Consider the following 22667-nt stretch of genomic DNA (forward strand, 5'->3'; position numbering starts at 1 on the left):
TTAAATAGTTGGAAAACAATTTTTAAGCAAGCCTCCGGGTTCAAAAACCCTTCATCAGGCTGAGGAAGTTTCAGTAGTTGGTGTGCGCTCTTCCTTGATGGAATGAAAGTTCTATGTCCTTAGACTAACACAGCTACAACCTACACCCCTGCAGTGAAGTATAATGAATAGTTCTTTGCAATAACTTGACTAAACAACATCTTCAGAATTTAAAGAAGTAATCATAACAGGCTACCACTACTTCAAACACTGTGAACATCATTTGAGCCAAACAAGCAACTTCTGATGAAAAAAGAAAAATAAAGATGTTTTTAGCAAAACTTCCAAAGAACGTAACTACAATGTTAAGTAAGGAGTGGTGTATTTTGATTTTTGGGTTTTTAGTGAAGTCGCAGACATTCCAAGAAATCTCTTCCAGATCTTTCAAGTCTGCGTAATGAAAGCTGTCCCTGACTTTCATTTTTCTAGACGTTATTGTGAGATTATAATTTGTGTCTTTCGATGATCCATCAAAATAGTTGAGTTTGCATTATCTTTTATTATATGCCAGTGTGTCATTTAGTTTAACTGTAACTGTGAACACATTTGTACTGAATATTTTTAGCAATAAACATATCTGGTGGAAGAACGATAACTTTTTCAAGCACAAAGCAGAATTGAGTAACTCTTCCCTTAGACTGGATATTTCTAGGAATATGAAGATAATCCAGAGTTGTCCTAATGAATGAAAGCAATTTTGGAAGGCAGATTAAACCATGCATTTCTGGGTTTATATGATCTCTAATTAGTAGAGGTCAGGATCCTGATCCTGGGGTCACAGTATCTGCCTGCTGCTTCCTCCTTCTGAAGCATCTGGTACTGGCCATAGTCAGAGACAAGACACTGCTCTAGAGGCACCTTGGCACTTATCTACTGCCAATTCCTATGCTCTTAAATTGGATTCCTTCCATCTATATGCAAAATATTCCTGTTTTTGGATACTACTATTTATTGCTCATCTGAGTTACAGTAGAGGTATGGCAGGTGAGGTAACCAACAGTACCAACAGTGAAGTGTTGCAAGAAAATCAGGAAAATAAAAAATATAAAGTAAATGAGATATTTGGAGATAATCACAATTTTGTAACTTAAATCAGGCCATAAATGCGGTAACACAAAATCATAAGCAATCATGCAGTGGCCACTATGGCCTGATCCACATACTTCCATTGACTTAAATGGACTTTGGATCAAGCACTAAGAAATTATTTTTAGATAATAAATTGTGAGGATAAATGAGTTCTTTTGGTCATGCTCTATTGCATTTCAGGCCATGGATATGCATTACATCTGTGGCACTAAATATGCTCATAGCACTACAAGAAAGTGAACATACTGAGGTATACAGATGGCAGCTGCCACCTGATTATTAACAGCCCAGGGCAAAGCATCCCCCTATTGCCCCTGGTTCCCCTTCATAGCAACTTTGCAGCTCTCCAGTCAGGAAACTAGAAGGTTTGTATACCCCGAAAGCACTATATTTTTGTAGTACTTCAAAATGTCTTAGTTAAGCTTAGTGCATTTTATTAAGTTATCTAGAAAACAAGTTTTCATAAATGATATTGTCATGTAATAAATACTTATTTACCTTCCTAGAAAAATTACCCCAAAGATATAGTTTTCATAGATTTTTACTTGGATTATATCAATGATAGACGATAGTACATTGTCATGAAGAAAGACTTTGGCTTTTGTTTCTTTAGTAGTCAATTATTTTTTTTTAAATCAACACAGCTAAAATACAGAGAAAATAAATAAATGTGTTAAAACTCATCTGTTCAAATATTAGCTGTGCAATGCAACCTAACAACAAAATATCAAGGCAAAAGGAAGTAATAAATTAATATAAAATGACGTCTCAAAATAAGAGACAGTGAAACAAAATAAAACATATAAAAATGAATAACATCCACTGATACAGTCCATTATGAATTACACAGAAGTAAAAATGACAGAGCTGTTGACCACAAGAAGCTGTATACCAAAGATTGTTAATAATTTTTTTTTATTAGTATCATACTTCCAAATGGGTAAATTAAATTATAATGTTAATTCTTTAAGATATATTAGCATCTGATATATCATACTATTTATTATCTTAAGTTTAAATTGTTCAGCTGTTCAGAGCTCTCAGTACTCTTAGAATATTGTTCAAAGTTGAGATTACAATATTTTGATTTTTACAAATGTCCAAACTAATTTTAAACCTTATTATTGTTTTGTTAATCTCAAATGTTATGTCAGTCTCTCAAGGCTAAGATAAGGAAAAGAAAACAATAAGGGAATACTGAATCCAAAGCTGTGACCTGAATACAGTATCTTTATAGCAGCACGTGTGAGGTGTCTGGAAGACTGCAGGAGTTCCCTGTAGTGTGAATTCTTGTAATTTGCACAAATTTACCAAGACACCTGTGATGGAATGACCTATAGTAGCACCACAAATTAAAAGTCTCACACACTTAGACTAAGCAGATCAAAAGATTATTGGGAAAATAATGAGAACAGATTCTTCAATGGCAACAAAAGACAGATTTATTTGTTGACTTCCAACTGGTGTTAGACCATTCAAGAGACATCCAATATGTTTATAAGACCACCACAGATACGACTACAGTTGCATATTATGTCTATCTCTCTACCATGCCCTCTTTTCATAAAGGCACTAGCTATAAATAAAATGAAGTAAAACAAAATAAACCAGATAAAATAAGGTTAATGCCAGAAAAAAATGGGTTGCTTGTATGGACTTCTACCTTGATGTTTGCATACATTCACGCTTTAACTGTACAATTTCAAATAATAAAAAGTTACCTTCATTTTTGGCATTACAACTGAAAAAGTAAAACATGCAGAAAACACAGTTAAACATAACTCAGTGCATCATTTTATCAGAATGAAGCATTTCTTTATCACCTTTTATGAGGGATTACATTCATAGTACAAGGTAAAAACACAAACCAAACCAAAAAAACAAAACAAAAAACCCCAAGAAACAAAAGACCTCAAAACAGACATCTGGCTTCAGTTTCATTCACCTGCTTTTCCATATCTTCTCCAAAATCTTTGGATAGTAAAATCTACTCTTGTGAACATATGTTAAATTGTAATATGTTTAACAGTCTTCAGAGTGCAGCAAGGCAAAACATAACTGTATTTACTGTTCTATTTCCAGGCTATCCATTTTTAAATCAGGTGGTTTAAAGCTAATCACTTCTTCATATGTAAGCTCTGAAAAATGAAAGAAAAATAGGTGTGAACTATTTGAATGTTAAATACAAACCTTTAAAAAGAGTTTGCCTGTGGAATTTTGACACAGCAGCAGACAAGAATGATACAAAAGATTTCTGAAACAGCTGATTAGTATGAAATAGTAAATTTAGAAATAAAAGCTAAGTGGGACTTGATCCAAAACCCACTAGATTCAGCGGGACTCTTTCCATGAACTTCAGTGGGCGATGGATTAGACTGTAAGAGTTTACCATTCTGAGGAGTGCCTGTCTAGCAACTGAGTCTAAAACAGTCTAACCCTGAAGTGGACACAGAATACGTCTCAGGCCTGCCAGGCTGACTTAGTGAAGGTAAAATATAACACAGAATGGAACTCTTAGAAGACACTCCTCCCCCCCACTTTTTTTTAAATATACTTTTTCCCGTCACACTTTGAGTTGCAGGGGGTGTTCTTTATTCTGCCTTAATTATATATGAAGCACCTACCTGAGCCTGCCCACTTATACTTAATTCTTTATGGATTTTGCTGTAATTTATTAATCACTAAGGTTTTCGTACAGGATTTCTTTTGCCACTATGTCAGTGTTTCCCAACCAGTGCGCCACGGCACAAAAGTGTGCTGTCACAAATGAACTGGAGTGCTGCAGAATTTCACCATGGCAATGAGCGACAAGTATGAGGATGGGGAATGCCTTAACAGGTGTGCTGCAGAAAAATGTTATTAATGTAAGTGTGCCTTGGTTGGAAAACATTGGGAAACACTGCACTATGCCTTACTTATGTTATGAGTCACCATTTTTACTCCCCATAACATCAATCTCTTTTCACCAAGGAGCAAGTTATGCCTTGACTACATAACAGAGAACCATATCTATGGATTTACACCCCCCCATGAAAAGCCTGTTTTCTCAGAGAACTAAATGGCAAACTTCACATCTATAAAGGATCAGGCCTTTAGTTACTAGCTAGCTAGTATATAAAACAGATCACACCTGCTCATATGTACTGGTTTATTAAAATAATCCATATTCAGAGGCAGTAAATCAATGTCTATGTCTGGCATTTCTTTAGAGAAAGTCTTTAAAGCCTAGCTAAAATCATAGTGGCTTTGTACTGATCTGGTTATGCAAAGTAACTAAATGCCACATTAACTGAGCAGCAGAAGGTTTTGCCAGGTTAAGAAAGAGCTGGGTGGTATTTCTCCACAGAACCCCAGGCACCTGAAGAAGAGGGGATTCGCCGGGATGCATTTATACCACAGTGATTGATCCTTCCCTTCTGCAAGAGTTCCTGTGACCAAGGCAGATGTTCATAGGTAGAATTACAGGTGTTGCTGCACTTTTGAAAGTGCTGCAAAAATGTAGCAGTACCAGGCAGGGACAGACATGCAGAGCCTCCTGGCTGGAGAGTTACAAAGTTGCCTCAAAGGCATTCAGTGATGTGTACTCAGCCAGGAAGAGATAATGGGTTGCTCTCAGCTTTACCTTTACCTGCACAGCACAGCCCCATCCTCTGCTCTGCTCTGCCCTGGGGACTGGGATAGAAGCAGCAGCAGCTCTTCTCATCACCCTGTGGCAGCGGTCTCCCTGACGCAATGCTGCCCTCCCTGATCAATGCTGCCCGCACTGTGGCAAGAGCAGCTGTCTCTATCACAGTAAGTGGAGCTGCAACCGCCAATCCTGGCTGGACTGTGGTTCTGCTCCTTGGTGGGCTCTCGTTGATCCAGCTATTTTCTCTTCCTCCCTCAAGGAGCAGGGGGCATGAACGGAGCATTGTGAGAAGGAGGGGCAGCAAGAGACCTCCTTGTAGTACTACATATGAATATACAGACATTATGTATAGTTCTGCAGAATATGGCACTACAGAGAAGGTCCTGTTTCAACTAGCACTTGTCCCATTTTTGTAGTGCTACACATGGGATTCACATCTGTAAACCTTTTTATAGCACTACAAGGACATATATTATCCTACAAATATAACATTCATCCACAGCCTGAAAGCCACTGGCAGCTAGGTGTAAGCTAGAATAGCCTATGAGTCACTGAGTATAGTTCAGAACAGAACAGGGTTAGAACCTTAATTTTCTTCTCAAGTTTGGTTCCTGAAACTGTACTATAAGTGAATATTGTAGGTTGTATATTATAGATTCTCTGCAGTAATGAAGCTCCTTATTCTATTCTTGTTCCCTCTACTCTACTGAGAGCACAGATGCACTGAAATGTAGCTGCAGTAACTAAGGCAAGGTACTGCATAATGCATTCAGCATTCCAGATAACATGCGCTGAACTGCATGTAGTGGTATTTTCTACACAATTAAACTGTCAGCCAGGAAACTCCATGTGAGGGTTGGATTGCAAACCTCAGCAATACGTATTAGAGAATAAGAAAGTTCATCAGTGCACAGCCTGAAAAAAGCCAAGCATCTACTATCCCTGTTAAATTTGGGTGCTCAGTCCCTTTCATGATCAAACAGTGATTTTTAAGCTTGAAGAACAGAAAAAAGGGAGAAACATACTATTGATTTCTTCTGAAATTAGCCCAATATTCCATTACCCACTTGGACAAGATTCTTTATATAAATGGGTCTTTCAAGGTCCCCTTATTTCAAGGTGGCACTTAATGTGCCTTAAAAGCCATTATATATAGTGTTAATTGTTGTAATAAAACTGATAGAAACTTCTGCTCCCAAGAAATATGCATGTTCATATTATTCTCAATAAGACCTAATATTTCCTTTGCCATGAAGTGCTGCCACACTGGAGATGTAAATGAGCCTGAAGTCTTTATGAATTAATGAGGGGCCATAGGGTGAGAGTCACAAAAGAATAATTGCTAATGCAATTTACATATTTTATTCAATAACTATTACATGCAAAATACATGTTGCTCCCTCCTTCTCAGGAGAGTTCTCTTCGAACTGGACTACAGGATCAAGCTTCTGCTTGTTGGGTGTTCCTCTTACTCCAAGACGCTTACACTCTTGGCTTCCAATGAGCCAGCACCACCAGGAAGGGTTAAGAGTGCTTTCAGCCTAGCTCAGCCCACAGCCAGGTGGTTAGGATACTTTCCAGGGTCAAAGCAGAGGGTCTAGGACCTCTGCTCCTAGAATTTAGAAACTCTGGTTGTGGAGGTTCTAGAAGTCAGGCCTCCCTGCAGTTCTTGAGCAAATGATTTATCCATCAGACTCCTGTGCTAAGATGGGCAACCCTCCCTCCAGGTTTAAAAAGAAAAGAGGGAGACCACTGGTCACCTACATACAATGGAATGTGATTAATGAAAATGACTAAATCTGGGGGGAGTGGCCATTTAAGTTTGTGAAGGTCTAACTATACCACGATATCAGGAAATCTCAGCACAAGCATCGCCTTCCCACCGGGCTTGACAGTATGCTTCAAAACCCAGAAGAATATCAATTAACCTGCTCCTCCCCAGCTGTTAGTCTCTGACATGCTGGAGTCTGAGGGTAAAGAGAAGCCTCAAAGGCATGACCTCAAGCATCCTTACCAGCAAACTTCTGGGTTTGGATCATACCTGGGGTACAGATTGGTGGGGTATATTCAGGCCCTTTTGCATCAGGATTCAGTGGCTCCACAGTGCAGCAAAGTCTGAATGATGCAGGACCCCCTTCTCTTTCTTTTTCTTCTTCGGCCACATCAGATCTCTGAAATAATCTGACCTAAAATCCAGATTGGATTTATTCTTCCCCATATGTCTTAACAACTTAGTCCAGCAGTTGGCAACTTTTATAGGCTGCAGGCCAGAATGACCCAGCTCAGGTCAAAGGCAGGTGGTTGGGCAGATGCTATGAGCCAGCTGCTGCACTACTGTGACTGCTTCTGCCTGCAGCAGGATAGGGAAGGGGGAGCTCCTGTGGCTGTCACTTCTCTGGCAGTATGGGGAAAGCAATCACAGCTGACACCCCCTCACCAAATGCCACTGAAGCTGCACAATTGTAGGTCGGTCAAACGGCTCCACAGGCAGGAACTGGTCTGTGGGCTGTGGTTGTCGACCTCTGAATTAATCTGCCTTTATACAGACAATAGGGTTAACACTGGAATTAATGCAATAGATTCCAGCAGGGGTGGGTTCAAGCAAGAATGTGGTGCTGTCACCCTTCTTCACTGCCAGTTCACTGCCAAGAGCTGCAGTCTCAGCTGCCAGGTGCAGGTGCAGTGAGCTTACTGCACGTGCACAGACATCTGTTACTGCACCCCCCCGTTCTTGCCATCACGGATCTGCTACTCGATTCTAGCAAACCTAAGTTTACTTGGATCCAAATTGCTTGTTGCAATCTGAGTACTATAAACATGAAAGCTGAGTTCTTAAAGTTAGTCACTAGATCTTTTTCAGGGACCCAAACAGAATGACACGATTTTCAGGCTTGCTAAACTGACTGGAGTCAATGGAAGCCACTGGTGGTCAACACTCCTGATACTCAGGCCACTTTTATGTCATTGCCTACATGTGGATTTAGTTCAAAACATTCTGCTTGGAAAATTTTGACTGAAATAGTCTTAGAATTGGGGTTATCCTCTTAGGACTCTTTTATTGTTACCTGTTTTAAATATCCTATTCTATTAAATACATGGATATATTAAAACTCTTCTACTGTAAGATGGCTTTCAATGTAAAAAGAAAATGATGTACCTTCCATAAGTTATCTTTAAACTTCCTACTGAGAAGTGACTATTTTGCTTCCTTTTATTCTCTGTACATGGTGGTTTCCTTTCTTCTTTGCTGACTGTATTTTTCCATTGATTTCCCTGACAAATATTCCTCAGACTTTGTTATACTATGTAACAATGGAGCAGAATCATTTTCTTTTCCATCAACTAGATAAGAGACTCTGTAGATCCTGTATGAAGTAGTGAGTTAATAAGAAGGATGCATGTTTTAAGAGTGGAAACTCCTAAAAAAAAAAAGTTATTACAGCCTCCTCATAAAAATTAGAATATTTTTTTCCTTCCAGTTTGACTTGGAAATTTTGGCAAAGCTTTGGCATCTTGGGAAAAAGGAGACTGAATTGGGCTGGAAAGTGGCATTTGGTGAGGGAGCAGTGTTTCAAAGGATCAGAAAGGAGCGTGTGCTCTTTGGGAATCTGACACGTCCCAGAGTATTTTTCTGTATATCCTGTTAAAATTCAGATGCTGAAAATATTGATCAGGAAACCTCAGTACCTTCCACATGTATCTAAAGCAGGTTTGAGATACCCTGTCCCTGCTATAGTCTAGAGGGGAAGTTAAGCATTGTATTACCCAGAAACAAAATATCATACTAGAATAAGCAGTGTTGTTTTGAAAAAGACATACTTCATAGATAAAATGTTCTCTTAGAAACTGACTTTCTTCTACTAATTTTAACAATACTTCATACGCTTTTGATTCTAAATACGTATATGCAATACAACATATTCAAAATGCAGTAATCTGTTTAGTCTGATGGTGACTCTTCCTTAGCTTTACAGAACAATGTCAAAATGACAAGCCGCTTTTCATATGGTGCAGGTCTCATGCCTCAAATGCCATGATGAATATTTTTTTAAACGGCATGTGTATGGTGATGTTGCTACTGAACCATCATTTAGTCCTTCCTTTAGGAAGTACTAAAGGCAACGTAGCTGTGGCATCACGTTTTTTGCCTGCCAGTGCTATGTCACTGTAGTACATTGCTACGGTGATGTAGTATTTTGTGTAGATGCGCCCACAGAGAAGTGTAAGCATCAGGCAATGCAAGTTTTACCTTCTAGCATTTTTTCCTTTACCATGTGGGTAGAGATAATATGGTTGCCAACTATGCAAGCAACATCCCACGCTTTTTTGTCAATGTGATACAGAGTTTGTACATACACTTCACCAGTCTGCTGGCAAGTAACTTCTATTTCTTAGCCAAGATTTTACTAATGCTTGGGATTTGGCCCATGCTGACACCCACTCAGAAGTTATTATATTCACAAAATGTCTGTGGACCAAATATTTTTGGTATAAATGCATGGGATATATTCAGTAGCTAAAAAGTTATATTTGAACATCACAATCATCAGCAGAGCAGTCCAAAAAGACTTCATTCTTCTGGTCAGTAAACCAACTTAACTGTTTTAATATTACACATCAAACACTTACGTACATAAGGAAAAGTGTTAAGAAATCAGACTAACTCCTCTTTTAATACAGCAGTAATACTTGTGTGAACGTCCTGAAACTTGAGAAGAAACAGGAAATCTATAGGACATTTATATTTTACCCAGGAAATCCAGTGAACACAGATAAAAAAGCTATGCAAAAGCCTCACAGTAAGCCAGCATCTGGTGACAGACACACTGAGCTGTGAGAAAACCTGAAGACCCGTACGTTTCGTAGTTTGTGAGGGAGTCTCTAGTAAATGTCTATAAGTAATCAGGCAAAAATGGCTCCATTCCTTCTTTTGGGATTCCTTGTTCCATAAATGGAACAGAGGATATTTGTCAGAATTTTTTGTCAGATTTTGACACTCTTCTAGCTAAGCTGGGGACAGAGGGGAGAAGAGTACTTGAAATGAGTCCTTCTCTAGTCATAAAAAGGAAGTAAGGACTTCTCTCGCAAAACAATACCAAAACCTTGATTTTCCCCTTCAAAGATTTCAATTAGGTCCACCTCCATAAAGAAAGCTTTCCCCAGAACTTGTTAAAGAATTGCTACCCATATAAACCTTTAAAAGAAATCTTATATAAGACTGCCTGTGCACTTAATTATTCAGTACATGGAATGGGAACACACGCTTGCCTGAATGCAGCATCTAAAATATTAATTGTGATTTTCCTCTGAGAAACGGTTTGAGCATCAAGAAATTTCTGCTTCTGTTCACACTATTAAAAATCAAATAATTGAAGTCAACAGACCCTACCATCAGACTCAACATTTCTTCTATTTTCAGAGAATGAGATATTTCTTGAAGGGCAGAGAAAAGAATGAGGAAGCTTTGTGCTTATACAGACAAAAATTATTCCAGTGCAGAGGGCTGGCAGTGAGACATACATACTATATACATCCTGTTCAAGTCTTATTTTGAAGATGTTAAATGGTCCACAGGCCTTGTACTGGGCCTTTGCACACAGGGGAGCCTCCTAAGAAATATTCTGATGTACCGGAATCTGAAGCTTCTGCAATAAATGTTCTTGGGGTTTTTTTTAAAGAGAAGTCATTCCACTTCCCAGTTTTAGTTCAGAAAGAGTTAAACCAAGACTGTCTCTATAATAATCCAAAACAGGCTTGCATCATAAAGAGAAATTAACTTTCCGAAAGGGAAATTGTTTAATCTTCCTGTCAAAGGCTCAGCCAACTGAAGAAGCAGCAAGTAGACAACTTATATTCTTGTAGGTACAATGCCAAATGCAGCACAGACTCACTGCATGCAAGATACATACATGGTAGCCAGGGCTGGATTAACCCTTTAGTGAGCCGTAGGCAAACACACTTGTGGGCCCCTACTTAATACTACATACTTATATTACTTTTTTTCACTCAATAATTATAATATCTAAAATGAGCACAACTGGGCCCCTTCTTCACTTAGGGCATTAGGCACGTGCCTAGTTTGCCTATGCCTTAATCTGGCCCTGAAGGTAGCATGTGCTGCCAGATTCAGCTGCAGAGAAATGTTATGGATGTAGCTGTCTACAGTCAGTTCTCCTCATCTGTCCAAAGACAGATTGTGGAAGACCCTTCCCAGGTCACATCACTTGGGCTGCTTCTCTTCAACTAGACACTTTGGCCCACTTCCTGCACTGCTTTCAGATTAATTTGCACTACTGCACTGGATTTACTCAGTTTAGAGGGATCCTTGCACGCCAGGGGTATAGTGGGTAGGATGGGGAAGGAAAAAAAAAAGGCATGAAAGGGGATCACTTACATTCTAGTGATCTCCAGGGGTTAGAACAAGCTGTGGCAATGAGGAGTATCAGCATAATTTGGAATAGCTCCACCCTATTCTTCTGTAGCCCAGGAACCAATTCAGCCTCAGAACTCAGTGGTGAAGGGCAAACAGTCTACTCGTGTATTCACACCCACTCCTGCCTGAAACACACTGAGCACTCCCCAGCTGCTACTCAGGGTCAGGCCTGATATATTCCTCCCAATGAGCAGTTCCCTCATTGTCAGATACAAAGGCCCCTTTTCAGAAGAGCTTTCATTACATAGAAGAGTAAGCAAGAATTTAGGAACCCATGCTGGAAGTATATAGATTAGCTGCAGGCAAAAATATATCGTCAGCTAGTTTTGCTGTATTCAGACTATATGTCATGTGGGAACTCTCATCTCGTTAGAGATGGAGCCTCTGCTCTTTTAAGAGCATTTTGACCATGGAAACAGTACAAAAGGCTATAAATTAACTGGAGCTGGACAAATAATTCTCCCTGCACAAAAGACCTATTCACTGGTTGCAATTTGGCAGAAGTATCTCTCGTACTAGCCTCTCTGACTCCTCAACAAAGAGAAAAAGGTTGGAGGTGTGTCAGGGAAAGAGCAGGGACAGAATAGCATGCTGGAATGGGACTTGATTACAGAGATTCTCCCATTGATGTAAGGTTCTTTATCCTAGCGGTGGAGGTTAGTACTGTCCCTTTTGCTCCCGGGCTGGTAAGCACTGAATCAAAGAGCTTCCTTCCACTTCCCAGAACTCCTCATTTAGCATGGAGTGGGGAATAGAGTCCTCAGAGCCTGAATACCCATAAAAAACCCCAAAACCTGTGTCCACAGACTTTCCCTGTCTCTCCCAATCCTCCCCAAATATCACACAACCTTTTTAAAAGCATTGAAGTTTTTACTTTTTTCCAAGTCATGCAGATCTACAGCTGAGCTTATGAACCACATAGCAGAATCTATCTAAGTATTTTGCAAGCCTTTGATTATTCCTGAATTCTCCCATATGTATGGGCACACATAAGGAAAGTTTATGAAGAAATCAAGGATTTTCTTGTGCACTGCTCTGTCTCCCCTTCCCCACATGTGTGCATTTGGCAAATGGGAACCACCACAGGCCTTTTAGTAGTCATAGTAGTCAGCCACGGACAATTTGGGTCAGATATCTATAAGCTATCTAACTGTGACACACAATTTGGAAAAGCACTGGGCTTGAGAGAGACACTAACTCACAATATGTAATGCCTTTAAGTAATGCCTAAACCACAAGTTGGTTCCCTTTACAGAGGTGTCAATTTTATCCTAGGTGCACATTTTATAGGCATAATTGATTTTTATTATTTACTTTATAGGTATGATTTATTGTGAATGTTTATACAGGAGACAGCTAACAGTCACACGGGGACACATTTGCTGTTACTGCAGAAGAGAGACTGACGTCATAACTTCAGTTGGTGTAAAGTGGCATAGATCCATTACTCCAGCAGAGGATCTGCCCCACTGAGGTTGAAAATGTGAGAGTCTACCTGACCTTTATGGAATTACTTGCCCCCCGCCCTTCAGCTGGAGCTGTTTGTGTGCACGTTGTGAAAAATCCACTGATATGATGATAGAGGGGCTAGAACCACAGGGAAAAAAAATCCACAAAACACACACACAGATTTGGCTTATTATGGCACTCTGTGGCTAGTGGCATCCCCCAAGGCTCTGTTCTTGGACCTGTACTCTTTAATGTCTTCATAAGCGATCTGGACACTGGTGTCAGAAGTGGACTGGCTAAGTTTGCTGATGACACCAAACTTTGGGGAAGTGTCTACACCTCAGGATAGGCTGCTGATCCAGGCCAACCTTGACAGGCTAGCAAGGTGGGTGGATGAAAACACAATGGCATTCAATACAGAGAAATGCAAGGTGCTCCACCTCGGGGAAGAAAAACCCGCATCACACTTCCAGGCTCAACAATTTTACACTCGCTAGCACCATGACTGAAAGAGACTTGGGGGTCATGATTGACCTGCAGGATGAATGTGAGCCACCAATGTGATACCACAGCTGGCAAAGAGACCAAAACTCTGACTTGTATCTACTGATGCATCTCGAGCAAGACCCAGGATGTCATCTTCTTGGTGTATTTGGCCTTGGTTAGGCTGCAGCTGGAGTACGGCATCCAATTCTGGGCTCCACTATTTAGGAAGGACACGGAGAAGCTTAAAAGGGTCCAGGGGAGAGCCACATGCATGATCAGAGGGCAAGAGAGCAGGCGTGATGAAGAGAGGCTGCGAGCTATGGGACTCTTCAGCCTGGAGAAGCATAGGCTCAGGGGTGACTTGGTGGCAGTCTATTATTCACCCCTGTCAACGGGGGAACACCTGTTCACCACAGCACCCCAAGGGATGACAAGGTCCAATGGTCACAAACTCCTGCAAGACCATTTTAGCCTGGACATGAGGAAAAAATTATTTACTGTCTGAGCCCCCAAAGCCTAAAACAGACTCCCCCCAGAGGTGGTGCAAGCACCTACTTTGGACACTTTTAAGAAACATTTTGATGCTTATCTTGCTTGGTGCCTTTGATCCTACCTGACTTCCTGCCCCTTGGGCAGGGGCTGGACCTTATGATCTTACGAGGTCCCTTCCAGCCCTAATGTCTATGAAATTATCCTGAAGTTTCAGCCTGGCTTGACATTCTTTCAGTGAGAACATGCAAAAAACGTTCTCTTTAAGCAAAGCCATTTTTTTCCATACACAAGAACTGCCATGCACAATTCCACCTTACCTTTCCACTCTTCTATGGTTCGTTCTTTATTCTCTATTGACTCGTCATATAGCTCAGCCTCAGGCTCATCATCAGGATCATGATACTGTACAAAGTAGGCATGTGCAAGAGCTTCTGAGGCAGTTATCCTTTTATCACTGTCTAATATAAGCATCTTCTCAAGAAGATCTACAGCTAGGGCAAAACAGAAACTCAAGTTAAATTTAGAAGCCTTTAACTAGCAGAAGAAAATGTTGAGCAGTAAGGGATCTGGCAGAGTGATAGATACATATGGCTCCTGAGAATCATCTTTTACATTGTTATCAATAATTAATACAAGATATAGGAAAATCATTTTAGAGGAAAGAAGATTAAGATATCCCACACATACTGTGTCATTTCATACATGCAGTATCATTCCTCATTATTCCTTCCAAGATCATTCAACTTTACTGGCAGAACCCCAGAACATTGCAAAGCCATGTGACAGCACACGGCCTGTGAAGATGCACGTTCTAAATAGAGTTTTGAGTCCTCTTTTAGTGCAAGATACAAATTATAATGGGTCTTTTAAGGTTATACACCCAACTGATTTAGACATATCTAGTCACTGATCTGGGCTTCAAAAGGTCTTATCCTATGAATACGTATGCACGTGCTTAGAATTAAAGTATATGAGCAGTTCTATGCTTTATGTAAAGCGTGTTCATGAATATGTTCACTTTAAATTTATACTAAACTGTACAATATTATATATGAGGGAGATATGGAGGAATGCAAGTAGTATAATACTTATTACAGTATATAAAGCTTTATCACTGTTCATTTGTTAGATTATTCCTCTTTCATGTATTGATTAGAATTCTTGCAAGCATCTCTCTCAAATCACACTATCGGTTGCTTAAATGTACTTCTTGGCCCCCAAGTAGTACAATATTGATTCAGATGCTACAAATTAATTAGAAGATAAATTAAAACAGAGAACGGCAATTAATTTTTAAATACAAAATTATGAGATCTCAATAGACATCACACGAATAATAATCTACTGAACTGTAGTATATTTTCACATTTAGATGAAAATACTAATGCTCAAAAGCTTTTCTATATAGGAATGAACAAACTGCCACTTTGGATTTTATTCCTTCTGAGAGTCAATCCATTGTAAAAATAAATAAATAAAATAAAATAAGATTTTTAAAAATAATTCTGTTACTCTCAATAGTTGTACAAAAGGGAGCCTCGCTTAAATAAGGTGATGGGTGTTGTCCACAGGATTGATTTTAAACTAATATTTTTAGTATGAATCACATTGACCTAAAATAGTGTGACACTTTAAATAAATGAAATATGATTTCCATAATACTTCTGTTAGGTTGATCTACTTTTTTTTCTGCACTAAAATCAGTTTAATTTCTATCTATGTATTCATGAAACATTTAACTGGCCTTTAGTTTCTGAAAACATCCATTTGCCCTCTCAGGACAGACTGCAATCCACTTGGCACTATCTTCCTGCTGGAAAAAAAGCTTGGAATAAGCTTCATGAAGGGAAGTTAGTGGTCTGATATTGAAAAGGGTCAGGAATGGTTAGGCCAGCATTCCTCGTTATTTTCCAACAGGGCCTAGTATATAGAAAAGTAAAACCTGAACTGAAATGCTAGTGAAGGAACTAAAATGGATCAGTCTAAGATTCTTACCTAATGGGTTGGCACCACGAAATACAGCTTTCAAATCCTGCTGAGGCATATATGGTAGAGATTCAATGTACTTTCTAGCCTGGGAACAAATTAAAGTATATAAACATATTATGTTTTTGCCCAATAGAAAGTAGGGCAACTCTGGAAAATAAATGTCTATCTGTTAAATTTCTCTCTCATGGAAGCCACCGTACATACAAACTCATTCTGTGCATGGGTCTAGATGCAGCCAATCATCTTTAAAAGTTTAGTAGGTTCTTATAAATCCAGGCCTATAAACAAGAGGGGTTAAAGTGATTTTCTAAAATGAGAGCTGTTGCACTTACCTGTGTCAAATAGTAGACATACCAGGATAAAATCCTGAAACAATCTCAAGGAGGCAGAGCCTCAATCCTGTATAGTCTCCATGGGCTCCATTCCATGGGCCCGCATTCTTAGGCAGGTAAACAGCATCTGCCCAACTCACGGCAATCAAGGTGCTGGGACCTGCAATCCTTCTACTAATGAAAATAGCTTTTTTAAAGGATTAGGGTTTGCTCAAAGGGACTCTTTTTTTTGCACACAAGGCATCTACAGGAGACAGGCATTTGTCCCTTCTTATTTGGTAATTCCATTTATAGAGCTGCTCTGGGAGTACTTTCTGTAGTCATCAGGATCATCATTCAATCTCCTCAGCTGTTCCATAACCAACAGGTCCCTACTGTATCAGTACCTACTCTCAGCCCTTAGAGACGCCTACTGCCGTTTCTTTGGCCAAGCTGCTGTAGTTCACTTGCAGCCTCTGGCTGCCTACTCCCCTGTGGCTAGTCCAGATCAGCTGTCTTCCCCTGCCTGGGGACATACTTGCTGTGGTTTCTCCCTTAAAGTAACAGAAGCCCTTGGCTCCCTGTTATAGTCTGCTCTTAGCTTTAATCCCTCTTGACTACAGAAAAATAAAAGAGCAATTCTCCTGCTGCAGAAAACTCAGAAAGACCACAACAAGACAGAAATGTTTATGATACCACAGGTTCTTATTTGAAATCTGTAGGCTTATCTTGTGAATCATGTGTATGAGTTTTCACACCTAAGAGTGCTAATATTATGCGGCACCTTAATAGGATCTAAGGTTACCCCAGGATGCTGAGCATCATTGCTTTACATTATCAGACTTTGTGGGCTTACAAACTGTATAGTGAGACGTGTGTCACACATTCCTGCATGCAAACTATGGGCAAATACTTTTTCTTAGGACAAATAGACTAGCATGTATTTGGTAATCCAGGTCTTTGCTGACTTATTCACATTTTGATTCTGCACTTGAAGAGTCTATCTACAATTGGGCATCAACTCTGCTTTATTTTCAGGAGACCTCTAGAGAACATTCGATACCATGTTGACTAAATCTTGTTTACTCACCAACCTTTTTTCTCTGCCCTTGTAATCTCCACAGAGAATTTATAAAAGTCTGCATCTGGAAATGCTCAAAGTGAAATCATGCCTATATTGAGACATCATATCTGCAAACTAATTCAGAAATCTGTTCAGAAACATCTGACTTATATAAAAGGTCCTCTGAATTTCCTGTTCTTTAATCCACTGCTTATTAATGAAAGTAAGGTTGGATTCTCCATTAAAGCTTTGACCATGCCTTGAAAAGAGTGTAGCAGGGAATGCAAAATTATTCTTCTTCAAGACAAGGATACAAGTAACATTTAGAACAAGCAGAAGTTACAAGACAGAAGGGAACAGAATGTGGGCAGAAAATGGGTATTTCCAAGGGGGAGATAAGTGATATCTTCTACTTTCAATGAGGGTACATAGTCACTCATCAACTTTTACAGTATAACTGCTGCTTCTAGATGGAATTACAGATTTTAGAAAGACAGTTTATTGGATAAGAAACATCTGTTTTAATAGGTTGCCCCAGTCATTCAACTTACACATAAATTATATTACACAATTATTTCTTTAGTCATGTGCTTAAGGTTAAACTAGATTTCACTAAAGTATTTAGCAAAAGGTAAGTAGGTATGACCCTCAAAACTGAGATCCAGATGGTGAACTCCAGTGAAGAACATGGTGGTTCTGGGATTCAGTATTTTCTTTAGATTTCTCACAAATATTTATAATGCAAAATGTAACAAAAACCATTCCGGCTGCTTGCAGATATTAAAACAAAACTGCCACTTTAAGCTCAGTGCACTCCTGCACCAAGCCCAGTGCATGCCTGGAAAAGGCAGTGTATTAGTTGGACCTAGCTTGCTCAACGTCAGTATAAATCAGATGCTTTAGTGGGGATTTTTGGTGCTTTATCTAATAGCTGATTAAATCAGCTTTAGATAACAGTGCCAAAAAGCCTCGCTGAAGCTCCCAATTTGTACAGATGCTATGGAGCCAGGTAGAAACAACATGCAGCTTCTTCTAGTAAAGTGCTTTTTTTTTTAAATATCTGCAAGCAGCCTCTAATGATAACATAATTTTCTTGGCCAAACATTAACTTTAAAGCACAGCAGAAAAATCAAGGATTACCAGAACTGGGTGCAAAACTTTGAGTTACATTCTTACATATTCAGTTTCCAAATCGCAAAGTGAAAAATTAAAATCAAAATTTTCAAAAATGACTAAATGAATGAGAGGCTTAGTTTAATTGGAAATTGAAGATTCTTAAATCTTGCAGGCAATTTTAAAGATTTCACTCTATTGTACTTGCTAAATGCTGCTACTACAGCACAACCAGCCAAGACTTCAAAAAGACAGCATAATGCTCACTATGGCTAGGGACGATAATTACACATAATCCAGTATAAGAGATCAGAAATTGGTTCAAATCTGTAACACAACAGAAGTTCAGTGCACATGAACCACTTTTAGAATGGCTGAAACTGGTTTAAGATAAACCAGACACACGGCTGCATTTCTGGAATCGAAAGTGAATGTCTTCACTTGCTTACCAGTTCAATGTATGCAGTTTAGACTAACCTGTGAAGATTAAATCAATTCAGTCTCAGGCTTTTTGACTGTTTGTACTTAGCCTATCAATTCAGAAAAATCAGTGGAATAATACCAATGTCCTACTCCACCAGTTACTACTGACAAGTAAATTATTAAATCAGTTTATATATGCAACTGTCAACTTACATGTTCTGATGATATTTTCTTGAGAAGTTCAGAACTGGGTGTGCCCACAACTTCCATTATTCTCTTCAGTTGATCAATATCTATATGTGTTCAAGAAAACTCCCCGAAAGATAATAAAAGCAAGCATTAACCAAATCTTTAGTGTGTAAATAAACCATAAAGTCCTATGCAGGTGGTCTAAAATGAGCACTATAGCTCCAATGCAATCAGTAGAGCTGAATAAATAAATAAAAAATTAAAAAATAATACACAAACTAATCAACTAATCTGAAACAAGAAATGTGAAGGAACTTGAGGGTTGCCATGATGTACTTTGTAACAATAGAGCCTACATGGTTTAAAATCTGTTGCAAGGTCAAAGGCAAGATATGATCTGTTACATGCCAGCTGTCTTAGTTGTTTTTTCTGATATGCCATGTCCTTATTGCACCTGGCAATGTCAACTTCAGCAGCAGTGTTGGTCAACGTGAAATACAACAAAATAAGATGTATACTATGCTCCTGTTTTTCGTATAAAGAGGTTTTCTGATCTCATGCAGTAATTATTTCCTCATCTTTCATTCTCTTGTGTCTCCATTTTTACTTCCTTTGCATTTCCTATTATTATTCTATTTTACTCAGCAACTGTCTTTTTTGCATTCCAGTCACTCAAAGAAACAGGCTTGAGTAGAGCCCATCAATACTACAGCATGGACTATAATAGTCTCACTACTTTCTGTTGTATGCAGAAAATGTACAAAAGCCACCAGTTTCACAACAGTAAATGATATACATACTAATTTAATTTAAATAAATACACATTGTTTTTGAGAAGCTGCACTAATGGAAGAAATCAGATTTTTTTTTTACCTGGGTTAAATACCAGACAGAGAAAAAAGATTGCATATAGCTTGTTGAGATCTAGGAAAAGCTGTTTCCCTTCTTTTTCTTTTGATGGTTCTTATGTTTAGGTATCATCTGCAGTAAACTTAATAATTAGAAAAGCATTGTTTGCTGTATTGGAAGTTTGCTACCTGGTCAATGTTGCTATAATAACATTTCTGTAATAAGAAAAAGAAAAAGAACTGAGTGCATTCGCATTTCATGTAATTGGATTTTATATTAAGGATACAGTCATTTCCTGGGAAAAGGGCTTTTCCTTTCAATAGCTCTGCCATGATGCATCCAACTGACCAAATATCAACTGTCAAAAATAAGGAGAACAATTTGCATGATAAACAACATCCAGATTGTCAAAGACAGTAGTCGCTTTTCCCTTTCTAAATATATCTGTAGGTCAAAACAAACTGCAAAATCTACTTTTACTTTACCTGTTTGATTATAGTGCATCCAGTTTAACATAATTTCTGGAGCTCTGTACCATCGTGTTGCTACATATCCAGTCATTTCATCATCAGTTTGTCGGGCTAAACCAAAGTCTAAAATCTACAGAATAAACACATAATTACTCATTAATTTTTATATTGTAGCTGGTTTGTGACATTTTTTATTTCTGGCAGACTTATACAGAGCCCATTAATATCAGTGGAACTCAGTCCAAGAATCAAGGTGTGTCTGTGATTGAGGAACTACAGTATCTTCTACCAACTCTGATTGTTGTCTGTACTTCCGTTTCCTTCAAATATTAGAGAACAATAATCTAACTACTATTAGACCTAAAAAAGTCTGCTGTGTGTGGTATAGTTTCTATATTCCATCATTTACTACCCTGATGCTACTAAGAAGCACATATATACTGCATAACAAGAAAGCTTAAATTACTGGCTCACAAGATGCCATCTGCTTTTCAGTACAACTTCCCCCAGTGAAATGAAAAGAGGAGTTGTTTTAAATTACATCACACATTTGCTGGTTGGCAAAATATTTCCCAGTGAAAGTCCTTTGTTTTGGTAGTTTTATGTCTGATAAAAAACAATTGCAGGGGGTTTTTTTAAATACATTTCTTAGCCTTCTAATATTTATTTCTCTATTTGGATCAATCAGCAGCTTAAAATACATAAAAGCCATTTCTGCAAAACTGTACCATTCTAGTGGAAATACTATCCAGTGCCAAAAGTGTCTTTGGTACCCAGCATCTCTTCATGAAAGATGGAAACTAAGAGTCAGTCAAGCCCCTCTTAGCATGGGAATTCAATCCTGCTTTTATTGAGTTGATGGCAAGTCTTCTCTGTACCAATGGGAGCATGAAGAATTCCTGGGATATTCCTTCAAAATCCCTAATTATAACCCAGTTTGAATGTTATGTTAGGTCTTAACATTTTAACAGATTTTTTTACACAATTAATAATTACTAAATGTTAATATTTATATCTATTCTTTCAACGTAACCTTTTTATATTTGTTCTAGATAGGCAGATAATAAAAATACAGCATTTGAAGCAAAGATCATCAGATTAAGAGCTTGGAATTTCAATACGAGTACAAGAAAAGGTATTATAGCAGGTTGCATTTTCCTTTTTAAGTGAACACTTTCTTCTCAGTTATGTAGTATACATTTTATTTTCCCTGTTTTGTCCCCATCTAATTTTTAGTTTTTCCCTGAAGAACGATCTCAATCTGCTTGTCAAAACATTTTGACACCTAATAAAAAAATGGAGCATAATACCCTAATGTAAGATGGCAGGGAGGATATAGACTCCAGAAAATAAGATTTAGAATCTTCATTAACACCATATAGTATGAAAGCATATACTATACTTTTAAAAAATAAATGACCAAGACAAGCTGTCCCATAATTCCTCCAAAACGAGTGTTAAAATCTAGGCATGAAAATGTAAATAGGCGGATTATGAAATTTAGTTTAGCATCCACAGGAACTAGCTGTAGGTCTTCAGCTTATGTTAGAATTGGCCCTGAAGGTTAACTGCACAGTACTGATAATTCAATTTTGCCATGTATTATGATTTTATTGCTAGTCTCATGATACTTGATATTTTTCTTAAGTCCCCACAGTGGTGGAATAAAGTGATTACATTATAATCTTATTGTCAATTAAAAATAACATGTTCTGTCCCTCATGATTATGGAAAACAACTTAAAAATGCCAAGCCAAGCAAATACTCAGAAACCAGAAGGCAAATGGACCTGCTCAGAATTTATTTAAAAAAAAAATCTCATGTTTTTTGAACATCTTGGGCAGGCATCCAGATTATCAAAACAGTCTTTTATACATTAGTTCAGTTTAATCGTTATGAAACAACTGTTAAAATCTAATGTCCTGTAGATGTACAGAAGCTGCCATATATGCTGGTCTGATGCTTCATTTAGGCATCCTGAGCTAGATCCTGGAGCCTTGGCACCACCCCTTGGCACCACCCCTTCCAAAGGTTGACATTTGGAAGCATCTATCAGTTAGACTATTAATCTAAATGCCTTCTATGGCCTGCTTTTAAGTGTTAGCATGATTTATACAGAGTAAGCATTTCATCTATAAATGAAATGGTAATTTATAACATTGGTGAAGTAACAGTATTAATGTGATTTATTTTTTTCTATGCCAGCAGAGCAACAGTAATAAGTAGATTAAATAATGTGAGAGTAAGAATGGCGACTAATGCCTCCTCAGAGAAGTGCTAGCTTCAGGGTTATTACAAGAATCTTAATCTTCATAATAGCATGAATCCTACCCTTAATTCACAGTCTTCATTTACAGCTAGGTTACTGGGTTTCAAGTCCTACATCAGAACAAACACAGAGATAGGTCAGGCACACTTCATAAAGTTAAAACAGAATTGTAACAAGGTTGCCACAGCAACTCTGATACTGAAAAGTGCATGCTGCAATGTTTTGCAGTACCATATTTATTTGATTCCAAGACAAGGCTTTTGCCCATTCAACATGGGGAGAACAAAGCCTCATATTAGAATAGAGTATCAAATAAAAATGCAGTACTTGCCATAAAGACATGGCAGGAATCCGCTCAGCAAGGCACAGAGCAGT

The 22667-nt window shown here is 38.4% G+C and overlaps 1 protein-coding gene across 2 annotated transcripts in view; it reads right to left on the minus strand.

Moving 5' to 3' along the window:
- Positions 1 to 2544: 2544 nt before the first annotated feature.
- MAPK11 (mitogen-activated protein kinase 11) overlaps positions 2545 to 22667 on the minus strand; it is a 49689-nt gene continuing 29566 nt past the window's right edge. Inside the window, exons 6-12 of one of the 2 annotated variants that reach the window (XM_090042142.1) lie at positions 22355 to 22402; positions 20039 to 20153; positions 19840 to 19911; positions 18729 to 18808; positions 15612 to 15690; positions 13934 to 14107; positions 2545 to 3266 (exon numbers count right to left, since the gene is read on the minus strand). In XM_090042142.1, the coding sequence (XP_089898268.1) occupies positions 3193 to 3266; positions 13934 to 14107; positions 15612 to 15690; positions 18729 to 18808; positions 19840 to 19911; positions 20039 to 20153; positions 22355 to 22402 (642 nt within the window). In that variant the 3' untranslated portion in view covers positions 2545 to 3192. The remainder of the gene's footprint in view (positions 3267 to 13933; positions 14108 to 15611; positions 15691 to 18728; positions 18809 to 19839; positions 19912 to 20038; positions 20154 to 22354; positions 22403 to 22667) is intronic. The other variant, XM_090042143.1, reaches the window with a different exon arrangement.

The sequence above is a fragment of the Crocodylus siamensis genome, chromosome 4 (assembly GCF_052110815.1).
Source record: "Crocodylus siamensis isolate JL-2025a chromosome 4, ASM5211081v1, whole genome shotgun sequence".
NCBI classification, from domain to species: domain Eukaryota; kingdom Metazoa; phylum Chordata; order Crocodylia; family Crocodylidae; genus Crocodylus; species Crocodylus siamensis.